Here is a 15,426-nt window from a genome sequence, read left to right as displayed (position 1 = left end):
TGTTCACACAATCTATTATTTATGTTTGGCATGATACGTGCCAACTGGCAGATAATGCAATTAGTTGCAGCCATGAGAAAGAAACTGTAAAAGCTGAGGTCCCTTGTTTACTGCCTCGAAGTCACTTAAGAATGGCTGCAATTTTCATGCCTTTCAGTTACTGCTCTCATGTAGGTACCATATTTTTCCGCATTTTACCTGTAACCAGATACAGTAAAAGCTCGTTAATTCGCACCTCGATAATTTGAATTTTCAAATAATTCGAACTAATTGGCACAGTCCGGCAATGCTCCATAGAGCCCCATGTATTGAAAAGCTCGTTACTTCGAATGCTAATCTGGTCTGCCATGGATAATTCGAACTGCGCGCCGCCGTAGCCAGCTTGCAGTCTCTGCTGTTAAGCGACAGATGGCGCGACATACACTATCATCATCGTGTGTTTTTAGGGGGGAGCACTAGCGTTTATTCGCAAATGTTCTGCCGCATCCTCATGGACAGCAGGATACGCAGTGCGTTCGGTGGCAACCACAAGACCGGCCATTCTCTCCGTCGCCAGTGCGATCAGAACGTCAAAGCCTAAAAGTGTGCTGTTGCTCGCTTTTGTTCTGTACGCGTCCGTCGCAGACTGACACTGCTCGCGTGCCGCGATGTCGTCATGTGAAAAGTACCATGCCAAAACGTTAAAGGATAAATTAGAAATTCTGCAGGAAGTTGATACAGGGAAACTGAACAAGAACGAAATTTCAAAGAAGCACGATATACCGAGAAGCACGCTGTCGACATACATCCGGAATAAGAGGACGATTGAGGACTCCTACGAGGCGGAAACTTTCGGCAAGGATCGGAAAAGGCTTCGGACAGCTAAGCACCCGGACCTGGAGGCAGCGTTGCTCACATGGATCAAGGAAAAACGGAGCCAGGATATCCCATTGAGTGGCCCCATCATCGTAGCGAAGGCGGCTGATTTCGCGCAACGTCTGAACGTCTCAGACTTCGGACGGATGGTTTCACCGCTTCAGGGACAGACACGACCTCGTTTTCCGCAGTGTGTGCGGCGAAGCCAAAGCCGTAGACGCAGAAACCTGCACCGTGTGGCGGAATGGTGCACTACTAGACCACCTGAACAGGTACGCACCATCCGATATTTTCAACGCCGATGAGACCGCCTTGTTTTTTAAACTCTTACCGGACAAAACAATCACGTACAAGGGGGACGTGTGTGCAGGCAGCAAGCGCAGCAAAGAGCACGTGACGGTGTTGCTCGGGGCGAACGTGACTGGAACAGAGAAGCTCCCCCTGTTTGTGATAGGGAAGTCACAGAAACCTCGATGTTTTAAGAACATCCGCACGCTGCCGGCCAACTATGCAGCAAATAAGAAGGCCTGGATGACGGGCTAGCTTTTCAAGCAGTGGCTGAGGAAACTCGACCGAAAATTTGAGCTAGGCAAGAGGCAGATTCTTCTCCTCTTCGACAACTGCTCGGCGCACAAGGTGGAAATAGAATTGAGAGCCATTGAGCTGGTTTTTCTTCTGGCTAACACCACCGCGGCTCTTCAGCCTATGGATGAGGGCGTTATAAAAAATTTGAAAAGTTTTTATAGACGTCACATTCTTGAGAAGTTCCTCCTGTGCTCCGATAATGAGAAAAGCTATACCGTGACTCTGCTCACAACCCTGCACATGCTTGTGCGTGCCTAGAATCCGGTAACCACAGAAACCATTGCAAATTGTTTCCAGCACTGTGGTTTCGGAGCCCTTAACGCAGACGCTAATGAAGTTGAAGAGGACGTCCGCGCTCCGCTTCATGTACGGGAGGTCCTTTGCGATACGGACTTCAGCGACTTCATGAATGTCGACAGCTGCGCCGCGGTCTGCGGTGCTGTGACCGATGATTTCATGATCGCCCAAGTCATCGGCGAAGATGAAGAACCGGCTGGACAATGACGACGCGAATGATGAAGATGATGTTGGTGAAACACTGGTACGACCTTCGTTGGCACGGGTGATGGACGGACTGAATCAGGCCCGGCTTTTTTTCAGTTTCGAAGAAGGCGAAGACGATGCTTTTCGGCTCATTCGAGCTCTGGAAGATAAAGCGGCAGCAATCGCTTTCAGAGGAAAAAAGCAAAAAACCATTATGGAATAAAAGTACCCAGAGTTGCTGCACTTTTTTTTTTTTTTGTCATGAGATGTGGCCTTTTCTTAATCACTTTCATTCGTTCAAATTTCGGTTAATTTGAACTCGTTAAATGTCCCCATGAAATTCTAATTAACGAGCTTTTACTGTATAAATTGCACCCCCAATTACAAAAGCCTGGAAAAAGAACACATTTGCATGTATAGCTGGCGGAAATAACTGCATACAACACTCAAATATTTGCAAACACAGTCTCCACCTGCGGATGCTCAACTTGTTCATGTCGCATCTTCTGTCGGTAGTTCAGTACTCACCACCACTCTCTGTTTGGCGAGGATGATAAAGCTGGGTTGCATGACGGACATGATCGCGAACGGATCTGTCACCTGACATGCAACATGAATCAGACTACTTCGCAGCAGGCACACATGCAGTCTACGCTCATTACAACGGACCCACGTACAACAGACTTTCGGATATAACGGACCATACTTCTACCTTAGTTTACTTTACCTATTTTATTAATACAATGAAGTTCACTTTTCATGGACCATACTACAATGGACTAACAGCTACAGCAGACTAAATTAGCAGCAATTTTTTTCGAAATTGGACATATAAAACATACTTTTTCCGTGTCGACACAGGCTGAGAACAAACTTGGCCATGTTGGTGTCTGCACACCGCTGCTGGCAACATTAACAGCCTCTGGCCGAGCCAGCCTCTAGCCAAGCGAGTCTGAGGGCATGTTCATCATGCACAGTGTGTTATCGCTTGATGACGCCATTTCATTGTTTTCTTCCCATGCTAGTCAGTTGTGCCAGACTGCAAGTGCCGAGATAATGGCCTCAAAAAAAAAGGAAGCAAATTTCACTGAGCGACATGATTAGGATTGTGAATGCAGTTGCATGCGGTGAAAAGTAGGTGGACATCGCCAACACAATGGAACTATTGAAGCAGACCGAGAGTCCAATTGTGAACAATCCTCGGGGTGGCCTCTAATCGCTCTTCACAAAGTTCTTTTCAAGCTAAATGCGAAAAAAAATTAGGCATTCCAGTGCCCCAACACCATGTCCCAGTGTATTCCACTGGCAAAATAGAATAAGTTATTATTGTGAGAGGTGCATTGGTATGAATATGTTAGAGCTCATTCGGATTAGCACCATAGGTGAGGGCAGCAGTGCTGCCAAACATGTGAAAAGCATACATGCATGTTTTCGATAATGGTTCCTTTTTTATATATATCTGACGATGTTTCGCAGCGTTCCCGTGGTAGTCTAAACATGCAGCAACTGTTTGACAATCTTTTGGTGTTTTGGCGGTGGCCTCCAGTTTTGGATATTACGGTTTTGGATATTGCGGACTTCTGATAAAACGGGCATTTTTTGGCAGATTACAAAGGCCCATTGCAACGAGAGTAGACTGTACATCAGTAGTCCCCGTGGAGCTACCTGGGTTGGCATGCAGCGCTTTGCGATACGCCGGAGAGCCAAATAACTGCACACTTTCGGCTCAATTGCATTTGCTCCTTTGCCGTTGCCCATGCAAGTGCTGTTACATCAGTGGAAACGTGCGACGTATGAGTTTGCCAGTGCAGCGTGTGCTATTCGCAAGCTAGTGAAAGCAAAATGGCCACCTCTAATGAAAAAGACAATGGGCGACCATAAAGGAGGGAAGCAGAGAGCTTGACCACGCAGGGGTGGTCAAGTTCCTTAGAAGATAACAAAACTGAATGGTGGAAAACCTTGCCTTGAGGTGTGGCTTCACGGCAGCGCTACGCGTGCTCCCGTGAAGCCACACCTCAAGGCGAGATTAGCATACAATTCTCACCCCAACTTTTTAAAACTTTTGATTCGGGTTATATGCACAAAACTACGGTAAGTCCACATTGCCAGTAATTTTCAGGGCAATGAAGAAAAAGATCTTCCCATCTCATCCTAATCTCGCATTGAGTGGCAAGACTGACAATGTTGTAGGCTGTGGTAGCTTCCACAGTGTTACACAGTGTTACACAATATAAGATCAGACAATACAGACTTACTCTGGTTGAGTTGCCGATGAAGAAAATAGCCTGCTTGCCCCCAGCACCAAAGTAGGAGATCTCACTGTTGAGAAACCGGGGCTTGTGCTGAGTGCCATCTTTAGAGCTACTGTCTTCTCTGAAACAAAAAAGAATGTTGCAAAAATAAGACAGCAGCACAACAGTGAGTCACAAATCTAACTCTTTGTTGGGCGAACCTGTTCCCACAAAAACAAGTTACACTCGATCGTCGAAATCCGATCTACGGGTCAGACACATCGGCTATTATATATGACTCAAAGATTCCAGCAGCATACACTCCAAGAAAGTGCAGCACTATTGGCTAGCCAACAACTCCGATGTACCAACAGTTAGCCCATTCCTGTTTGAAGTGGCCTGCAATCAAGCCTTCCCTTGAAGCTAAATGTCGTTGCAGACCGCCCTAGCCACAGAACTTAACACACCATTTTCGCTTCGCACCCTGGACACTGTCCTGCACGAGCAGCAGACTGCAGCGAAACCTCGTTACTATGAATTATGAACATTAATTAACACATAAATGAATTTCCAGATTAACAAATTTATCACAAAGCCTCTGCTGAGTTCTTATAGTTTCAATGTAAAAATATTTCAGTACCGCGAACTTCAAAATACCGAACTTTTCAGAATAACCATTGTTATTCAGTTTCCTTGTGATATTACCAACGCCTGAGTACTATGAACTAATATTCCAAAATCTGGGAATTCTTAGATTTGCGTGCATTTTTCATGGCAGTCGAAACAGTAGACTAGCAGATGACAAGGCGCAGACAGCAGACGTCACCACACATGGGTTTGGAAAATCCAAGATGGCACCCAAGAGAAAAGAATGTGGGCGAGTGGAGGCAACAGTACATCAGGTTTTGAGAGCACATGCTCCGCCCAGAAAAGTGTCACACAGCAACTGAAGCGCGTCTCTTCCTTCTTTCACCCTTTTTTCTGCGCACGCCTCTCTCTTTTGCACTTCTTTCTGCGGCCGTACTAGCTATCGCACAGTGAACTGTAACCTCCGTACTCGTGGGGATGCTACATGTTTGCATTTTGCACTTTCTAGACGGTGTCATTTACGCGCTTGCACTTTGACAGTTCAGATGTCCACGGCAAGAAATGTTAACAAACAAGAAACAACATTGCACTTTGGAGGCAACCTGGAGCTACCTTTTTGTCAGTAGTTTTCTCAGCGTCCTCATCTGTTTTGCGTGCGTCAATCTTACTATACGGTGCATCAGTAGTGCGTGGCAGCATAATCTATTGAAAATAACAACAGTGCATCCTGAAAGGCAACAGCGACATTTTCGAGGATACCTCATACGGTGACAACTTATGAACTGATAGGTTGATAGGCGGAATGGTTAATTTTGGGGCTTTCACTATAATGATCATTCAGAATAATGAACAACTTACCCCGGTCCCCTGAAATTTGTAATATCGAGATTTCACTGTATCTTATGAATATTTTTTCCCCTTTCCCAGTGCCATTTTCTTGTATTGTGAAGCACATTATTTCTTTATTTACCACTATCGTTCTACGTTTCATTTGTATATATTGCCGCGACAACTTGGTCACATTCAAGTTGTGCGCCCTTCGTATTGGACACTGTGCACGCCATACCGTGGTGTTGTTCAGCAACAACAGGCAGCAATCTTCGTGGCATGGGTAGCCGGTTAGACCCGGCTCGCATGCGCCAAGCGCACGAGGTATCACACAAGAAGAAAGAAGAAGACGGTTCAAGGTCAGTTTTAGAACGTGACTGCCAGAGATTTCTTCACGACTGCAGTGACCTTTAGTTGTGGGCACAGGTTCACCCTTAATAAATATTGTTGTTTTGTTCACCTGTGTTCCTCAACATCGTTACATTTCTGGTGGAGGTGCAGGGTATGAGTCGAAGCCCCACGAATGAAAGTCAGCGTAGCCCCGACCACCAGCAAGTCCAACCCCAGGAACTGACACATGCGCCATTTGGGGCCCGGCTAACATTACACTCATCAACAGCATAGAAGCCATTCAAAACAGCTGGAACTGACAACTGTTTGTGAGAGTGGTGAGCTTTAATGAATGGAATGAGAAGCAGAAGCTCCGTAACATATATTTCCCTTTGGAGGACTTCGCAAAGACATGGTATGAAAACGACGAACCCTTTTCGTGCTCTTGGGAGGAATTTTGACGACAACTGCTAGCAACATACGCCAGCACAGATCGTAAAGAAAAGGTAGAAACTGCGCTTCAAGCTAGGAACCAGCTCACAAACGAGAATGTGGCGATGTACATCGAGGACATGTGCCACCTGTTCAAGCATGCTGATCCAAACATAATGAAGATAAGAAGCTGTGCCATCTCATGCATGGAGTAAAGCAGGAATGTGTAGTAAAGCAAGCATGTTTGCCGAGTTCAGATATGAAGCAATGACCATCGAAAAGACGCTGGAACAGCGGGCTCGGCAATGCAACCGTGAGGCAAGCTGTGCACCTGCCCATGTCTTCTCTGGAGGCATGCCGAACGACCTTGAACCCTGACGGGAGCTCATCCGGTCAGTGATCAGTGAAGAGCTCAACAAGTTGCAGACACCTCACACTCCAACCGCACTATCTATCGTCGACATTGTCTCGGACGAACTGAGGCAGTTCATATGGGATCCAGAGGGTGAGCCACAGCCAATGCAGCGAAAAAAAATCAAACAACCCAGTTCGTTGGCCCAAAACCACCGCATCAACAATGAATATTGTAGCGCCATTTCCCAAGCTAAGCAAACCTTTTTCAACATTACATTACCATCATACTTACATGTAAAGCCACGTAAATTTTGGAATGTTGTTTATGGAAAATACACCAGCCGCAATACAATTGTCCCAATCTAACACCCCTGTTCAAATTGATCAGTGTTGCACAATTTTTATTAATGTCTTTGCTTCTTTTTTTTCATGATGCTGCACCTATGCTTTTGCCATCTTCCGTGACAGTTTATGATACCCCAATGGATTCAATTCTTGTAGACTGGGTAGGCATTATAAAACTAATCGGTAACTTGAAAATATCTTCGTCTGTGAGTTCAGATGAAATTAATTCAAAAATACTAAAATATACCAAACTGTATTCATCAATTATTCTTTCTAGGATATTCCAACAACCATTACACGGCTCATCACTGCCAAGCGACTGGAAGGTGGGGAAGGTGGTTCCTGTACACAAATCAGGTAACACACATTGTCCCGAAGACTACCATCCCATATCACTACCCAGCATTCCCTGTAAGATTCTGGAGCATATAATGTATTCTCACATAATTTACTTTCTTGAGACGAACTCCTTTTCTAACAAGTCAGCATGGCTTTAGGAAATCGTTCTCCTGAGAAACGCAACTAGCTTGCTTTACTAATGACCTCTTTTCTAACAACGACTTAGGATTTGACACCAATTGCATTTTTATCGATTTTGCTAAAGCCTTCAATACTGTATCCCAAAACCTACTAATCCATAAACTTAGTCTTCTTAACATTGATCCGCTAGTACCAGACTGGATTAAAAGCTTTCTTGTTAACAGAACACAGTGCGTAATTGCGAACAATTCGTTGTCTGTACACCTCGCGGTAACGTCAGGCGTGCCGCAAGGGTCGGTTCTAGGTCCTCTACTTTTTCTAATCTATATTAACAATCTTGCTTCTTGTGCGAAATTTTCAACTATTAGGCTTTTTGCTGATGACTGCGTTCTATATCATAAAATTACTGACCTCAATTATTCTCATAAACTTCAAGACAACATCAATAATGTTTTGTTATGGTGTAAAAAGTGGTCTATGAAGCTTACCTTAAGCAAATGTAAATGCACGCGTGTATCACGGCGTACCAGTACTACTAACCTGCATACATATTTACTCAATAATAGCCCTCTCTAATTGTTCATTGTTGTTTAGTCCAAATACCTTGGACTAAACAACACAAGCAACCTTTCCTGGTACATGCACGTCGACATTTGTGGGGATGGGATGCGCGACTCTCGCGCGTCACCTGATATCTTGTTATCCCGCATGGCTCCTGTCTTCTGAAGTGCGGCGTCGCCGCGTGTCCTGACGCCTGCGGCAGTCAGAGTGGTTGAGGCGCAGTGCGAGAGATGGCGCGAGTGTCGCGCTGCTAGCGCCGCCTAACAGCAGGGTTACTTGGGGGTGCAAGAAAGATAAGGGTCTCTTGGGCGGCGGGCCCGCGAGTGCCGCGGACGTCCCACGCGGGTGTCGATCCATGCTTCTGCGAGACCGCCTCATGTGGCCTGCTTTCGAACGCGCCACCGTTCGCTTGACCGTACACGCGAACGACCAGGCGTTGGGATCCAGCATGGGGCGAACATATTCACTCGCTATCCGTTCGCAGTGAGTCGGACTTCTAGATTTGTCGCGCACCGATCGGCATGTTTTGGGGATAGCAACTCGGCTAGCAGACATTGATCTATGAAAGGTGCAATAAATGCCCTTGTGATTGCACTACTGTGTCGTCGTTCATTTGTCCCAAGAGCACAGGTGTGAGGACTCCACATCTGGCTGCCCAACGTGGGGCTCTTGGGGCATCGGACGATAGTTTTAACAGTTTTGCTTCATTCAAGACCTTTGTTTGAACCGAAGCGTAGGGCTAGCGCGGATTTTGATCACTAGCGTTGGCGGCGTGCTTTCTTGAGCGAGGCGACGGTGGCTGTACAGTCGCCGACCGTTTATTCGGACCTCACGGGGACTGCGGAAATGTCCGAATAAACAGGTGTCCTAAAAAGCAGATTAAGGAAAAAAATAAAATCCTTTATTTCCACGCACTTATTCGGGCTCGGCAGTGGGTTTGAAGAAATCGTGAAAGCGCCGTTGCACGCTGTTTCGTTTACGCGCAAACAGATAAGCCAGAATCTCGGAGGGTTGTACAGTCACTATAGGCGGCTGAAAGCACTGTCACTGCTTGCGCACGCTTCGCCTGCGACGGCAGCATAGCACATGGTGCGTCATCTTCCGACTCGGAGTCGTCGACCGGCAGTGCAGCAGAAACCTGATGAATGATCTCGCCGTCGTCGAGTTCTCCGCATGTCAGTACAGCAGTGTCAGCACCTGTGAAACTGTCAAATGAGACTGTGTCCGGAATTGCAATGCAACCACTGCGCAGGTGTCGGCAGAACATTTTCCGCGTCAGTAGGGAGGACATCGGAAGGCGACAAATCTTAAGCCTCCCGGCACCCGCTTGCCGGCATTCCCCAGCGCAGTCTGCGCGGACACTGTTTCCGTATGCCGCGTTGGATCACCGAAACCTCAACACAGCACACAAAGCAAATACCACCGTGCCGACACCAGTCGCACAAACAAAAAACGTGGCCTACTCGCAGCGTCGTGCGCAGAGAAACAAATCAGCTGCTGGATTGTGCTGACATGGCTTACTAAGCTGAAACCGGAACTGCTGTACAGCCACTCTGTCAAACCAGGCAGAAACGATGATGATGAGCGGGGATTTCCAGTAGCGCCACTTCGTGGGGCAGGAAGGAGGCTCTGTTCAAAACAAAAATGGCATTCAGCTAGTCGAACCATGCACCGGTCAGAGTCGGTGCATGGTGCTCTCAATCGAGTTGGCTCAAGGAGTGTCTGAAAAATCGGACGAGAGGTTGCAAGGTGTCCGAACTTTCGGCAGTTGTTATTATACATTAGGGTCTATGGGGAGAATGGCACCGCGAAGCTGACTGAATAATCGGGCATGTCCGAATTTTTGGAGTCCGGAAAATCAGTCGGCGACTGTAGTGTGTTTGAACATGTCAACATGCTAAGCCTTTTTGCAAGTGTTTTTTTTAATAGCATTCGTCGGTACGAGAGCCACGTGGTCTGCATCCTGGGAGAGCGAGGCTCAGCGCCCGCGGAGTATTGCCAAGCCTGAAGCGAGTGAGTACGGAAGCCTCGTGGGTGGTCCGAATTTCTGATGTAAATAGCTTCTTCTATCTCTTTGACTCGGATGAAGCCGCGGCTCTGGGAGCCGGGTGGCCGCGAGCCACAGGTGGCACTACGGGCTGACTGGTATTGCGGCCTGGCACCGGGCGCTTCGACACCGTCTGGGACGGTGGGCGCCGTCAACTCGGATGCTGTGTCCGCCCAGCGGAGTAGGACCACCTCACAGAGCTGACGTCTCCTCGCGGCTGCCTGTTTTGCGCTCATTTTGGGTGTTGTTATTGGATGCCGGTTGTGGTCAGGATAGCGACGTTTTAGGCCTAAGGCTTTACGAAGTTGCCTGTCGCACTTGGAGGGACACAACCTGGTGGACCGTGGCGTTGAGGTGTTGCAAGTTGCTTCCCTCATTCTATTTAGCCTCGCACGAATTGAAATTACTCGTTCGACTCAAGGAAGCGAGCTTCGTTCACGTGAACTTAGCATCTGAGTAGCTGCCTGATCTTTTGCTAGCCAAGTTGAACATCGTACCACAGGGGCGATGCGCATGCGGAATTCCTCTCCCTTGCACTACTGTACTGTTTGCTGAATGTGTTGAGTGTACGCAGCGTCATTGGAGTCACCCCTGGTTTGCCGTCACCTGCACATTGTCTGCGCTGCTGCCCCGGACTACGATCGAGCCACCGGGCATTGGTGCTGTGGCGAGTTCGGCACAGCAACTTCGGCGGCCGCCTGTATCCAGCTCGCAACCCTCGGCAGTGGAGAAAAGAGCTGGCAATCACCGACAGCTACAGCAACTCTTGCCAGCAGGGCGCATCGGCACGAGCGACGCTTGCTCGTACCGGCTACTGCGTCGTCGTTTCCGGAGTCTTGGCCTGGAATTGTGCCGTCGAGTCTGCAACGCTGCTGCTGTGACCGGTAGACGCAAGCGGTGTACCCAAGGACAATGTCGGCTCGCATGCTATGGACAGCGTGCGGACATTTCCTCAGCGCAGCCACTGTTGCATGTATTATCTTGTTCCCGAAGCACGGGTTGATGTTAGACCGTGTCACATGTTTCGCCGGAATAAGAAGTGATTTAAGGTTTGGGATGTGGGGATGCGCGACTCTCGCGCGTCCCCTGATATTTTGTTTTCCCGCATATCTCCTGCAGTGCGGCGAAGGAAGGAGTGCGGCTTCGCCACGTGGCCTGGCGCCCGCGGCGGTCAGAGTGGTACAAGCGCAGTGCGAGAGATGGTGCGAGTGTTGCGCTGCTGCGGGGTTACTTGGGTGGGGTAAAGACAAGAATGCTCTTTGGCGGCGGGACGGCAAGCAGCTCGAACGTGCCCCGCATGAGCCGATCCATGTTCTGCGAGACCACCTCGCGTGGCCTACCTTCGAACGCACCACCGTTCGCGTGACCGTACGCGCGAACGACCAGGCGTTGGGATCTAGCATGGGGCAAACATATTCGCTCCCTATCCGGTCGCGGTGAGTCGGACTTCTAGATTTGTCGCGCGCCCATCGGCATGTTTTGGGGCTAGCAACTCGGCTATTAGGCATTGATCTCTGAAAGGTGTGATAAATGCCCTTGTGATTGTTTGCACTACTGTGTTGTCGTTCCTTTGTCCCAAGAGCATGGGTGCGAAACCCCACACATTATATGTAGCAATGCCAATCGCATGTTGAGCTATTTGCGCCGAAACTTCTCATCTGCACCATCGTCCCTGAAACTAACTCTCTCCAAGACATTACTTCGCTCCAAACTAAAATACAAATGCGCCATTTGGGACCCGGCTAACATTACACTCATAAACAGCACACAAGCCATTAAAAATCTTGGAGCACGCTTCATCTTATCAAACCACTCCCGATATGCTAGCGTTACCTTAATGAAAACAACACTTAACTTGCCAGAATTTTCTTTCCGTTGTAGATGCTTCCACCTTTCGCTCTTCCATAAAATCTACCACCACAACCCTTTGTTGAAAGAACAGCCTATCACCCAACCGTCATACATATCATCTCGCTCTGACCACAGTTTCAAAGTTGGTGTGCTGTCTTCACGTACTAAACTTTGTAGTAACGTAATCATCCGTAGCACAAGCAAAGATTGGAACCACCTTCCCGCCACCGTTGTAGCCATCCTGGATACTGCCACCTTCAAAACCACTGTTCATGAAATGCCACGTTGAATACATTTTTGTATCTCGCACAATTCTTTTTTTATGTTCACCCACTCTTTTCTCTAATGCCTTTAGACCTTGAAATTATCTTAAATCAATACATAAACAAATAAATAAATAAACCCAACGTAGGCCGAGGTACTCAGGCAACCCACAGTAGACAGTGGAGCAGTTGCGACGACCGTTCCCTACCCACTGACAGTATGCAATGCACCTCGTCTGCTGGAACCACCAGCTGCCTATCCGTCTCCAGTACGTAGTGCACCTCGTTTTATGGAACAAAGGCCCCGGAAAAGTCTCACCTGGCATGACCATGAGCGCAGGCCTCTGTGTTTTCACTGCGGAGAAGTGGGTCACCTGTACAGGTTTTGCCCGTACCATCAAGCTGGATTAAGGGGTTTTCCCAACTGCACCATGCCCCCGAAACGGTGAATGGCCAGCAGAAATCGAAGAATAATTGTCCACGCGCCAAAGCCCCATTACTCCTTGCCAACATCAACCACGGTCACCGTCACCTATGCACTACTGATCACCTAGCCCGCACGCGTCTCCAAGCTTGCCTAGGCGTTGTTCACCAAGCCCATACCAAGAAAACTGAAGCAAGTGACCTGTGGAAGTGAGGCAGCTGATAACCAGAGTTACGAAGATCCTCCAATGCTGTTCCAGTGCGATGACAAGACAACTCCAGCAAACGAGTGCAGTAACGAAACAATTACATCAGATTTGCAGTTGATAATAGACATATACGAGCTGAATGCCTTAGTCGACACCGGTGCTGATTATTTGGTAATAAGCTTCAAGATGGCGAAGCACCTGAAAAAAGTTGTCAGACGCAGTGGACTGGATTGCAGATACGCATGGCAGGCGGTCATCTTATTACGCCCCTTGCCCGATGCACCGCAAGACTTGCAGTAAAAAGCTTCACTTACATTTCTGACTTTATTGTACTACCAGAATGTTCCCAGGAACTTATATTGGGAATGGATTTTCTACAAGGTAATGGCACCATAATTAACCTACAGATGTCCAGTGTGTCTTTCTCGACAAAACAAACTATACCTATGGAAGAGTCGGAGGAGCGACGTCTTGCTGCACTGCACGTCTCTGATGATGATGTAACTGTGCCGTGGCGGCACAGTTGCAGTATGGTTCTTGTGGAGAATGAAACATTTTACAACCGCGAAGGCATAGCGGATGATTTTCAACAAAGGTATTTGCGTGGCTCGCGGTCTTGTTCACTTAAAGGGACACTGAATAGAAAAAAGACTTCTTCTGCATCAGTAAATTACCTTTCTATGACACCCTGACGTACCAGCGTCAGGGTTTCGGCGCGGAATTCAAATACTGATACTTTGCCCTTCGTTTTCTCATCTAATAATCAAACTATTATTTTGAAATGACTCCCTGCAGGGTTCTCAAACAATGCTTTATTAGTCTCAACTGATTTATTATTTCACTTTAGTGTCCCTTCAAGCAATGGCCATGCAAATGTCGCACTTACAAATTTCAGAAATGAATTCCAACACATCACACAAGGAACAGCTATTGCCTATTTCCACAAATTGTGTGTAGCGACCAAATTATGCAGCCTAATGACAACGTCAACTGCTGTGCCAAGAACCTGCAGTGTCGACATATCAATGTACTGTCAACCAGAGACTCCCGGAAGCCCAAAAGAAACAGATGTATGCCCTGATAAAGGATTTTTCTGACTGTTTCTCCACTTCCTCGAAGGTACGGCGCGCACGTCTGTGGCAAAGCACAGAATTATAACAGAGGACGCCACGAGACCGGTATGCCAGCACCCGTATTGAGTGTCACCAAAAGAAAGCAAGTAGAGGAGATGCTTTCAGATGACTTTATTCAGCCTTCCAGCATTCCATGGGCATCTCCCGTAGTGCTCGTTAAGAAAAAAGATAACACACTTCGATTCTGCGTCGACAACTGTAAATTGAACAGAGTAACTAAGCGAGATGTATACCCCCTTCCGCATATCGACGATACGTTTGATCGGGTCCGATGTGCAAAGTTTTTCTCCTCCCCGGATCTCAAGAGCGGATATTGGCAAATAGAGGTGGATGAGCGGGAACGAGAAAAGACGGCATCCGTAACCCCTGGCAGCCTCTACGAATTTAAAGCACTTCTATTCAGCCTCTGTTCTCCGCCTGCAACGTTCCAGCGAATGAGGAACACTGTGCTCGCAGGACTGAAATGGCAGTCGTGCTTAGTGCACTCTGATGATGTGGTCGTATTTTCCCCAACATTTGACCAACATCTAGAGCACCTGCAACTTATATTAGAAGCTATTCGCGCAGCAAACTTGACAATTAGGCCAGAAAAATGTCAATTCGGCTTCGATGAGCTTCGGTTCCTCGGACACGTCATCAGTGCTGAAGGCATTCGGCCAGATCCCGAAAAGGCAGCAGCTGTTGCGAGGCTCCCGACACCCACAGACAAAAAGTCAGTGCGACGTTTTTTGGGGTTTATACACATACTACAAAAGATTTGTGGAAAACTTTTCAAAGATTGCTGAACCCCTTACAATACTAACAAGAGAAGATGAACCTTTCATGTGGAAAAGCAAACAACAAGATGCCTTTGACGAATTAAGGAAACGCCTGCAAGCTTCTCCAATCCATGCCTATTTCGATGAGACAGCCGACACTGAAGTTCATACTGATGCAAGTAACGTCGGCCTCGGTGCCATACTAGTGCAGTGGAAGAACGGCCAGGAGAAAGTAATAGCTTATGCCAGCCGTAAGCTCTCGAAAGCAGAGGCAAACTACTCAGCAACCGAGAAAGAGTGTCTTGCAGTCATTTGGGCAATACGTAAATTTCGACCCTACCTCTATAACAGAACCCCCATTCAGAGCAGTCAGTGATCACCATTCGCTTTGCTGGCTGGCGAATCTCAAGGATCCATCCGGACGACTAGCAAGATGGAGCCTTAAGCTTCAAGAGTATGACATTACTGTCGTATACCATTCCGGGAGGAAACACAGCGATGCTGACTGCTTGTCACGCAAACTAGTGAGACAACTGTGTCAGACGATTACCCATTCCTTGGCATTGTTGATGCGTCACAAGTCACTCAACAACAACGAGATGACCTGGAATTGCTTCCACTTATACAGCATTTGGAGGGACTCGACGTTCAACTTCCGCATATTTTCTTT

The 15,426-nt window shown here is 47.6% G+C and overlaps 1 protein-coding gene across 1 annotated transcript in view; it reads right to left on the bottom strand.

Moving 5' to 3' along the window:
- The window catches only part of LOC135916357 (structural maintenance of chromosomes flexible hinge domain-containing protein 1-like), a 373,767-nt gene that overhangs the window by 321,632 nt on the left and 36,709 nt on the right, over window positions 1–15,426 (bottom strand). The window contains exon 8 of the mRNA XM_065449720.2: window positions 4,179–4,296. Coding sequence (XP_065305792.1) covers window positions 4,179–4,296 — 118 coding nt within the window. The remainder of the gene's footprint in view (window positions 1–4,178; window positions 4,297–15,426) is intronic.

This window comes from Dermacentor albipictus, chromosome 5 (genome assembly GCF_038994185.2).
Source record: "Dermacentor albipictus isolate Rhodes 1998 colony chromosome 5, USDA_Dalb.pri_finalv2, whole genome shotgun sequence".
NCBI lineage: Eukaryota > Metazoa > Arthropoda > Arachnida > Ixodida > Ixodidae > Dermacentor > Dermacentor albipictus.
The sequence above is the reverse complement of the archived record's forward strand: the minus strand, read 5'-3'. Positions and strand labels throughout refer to the sequence as shown.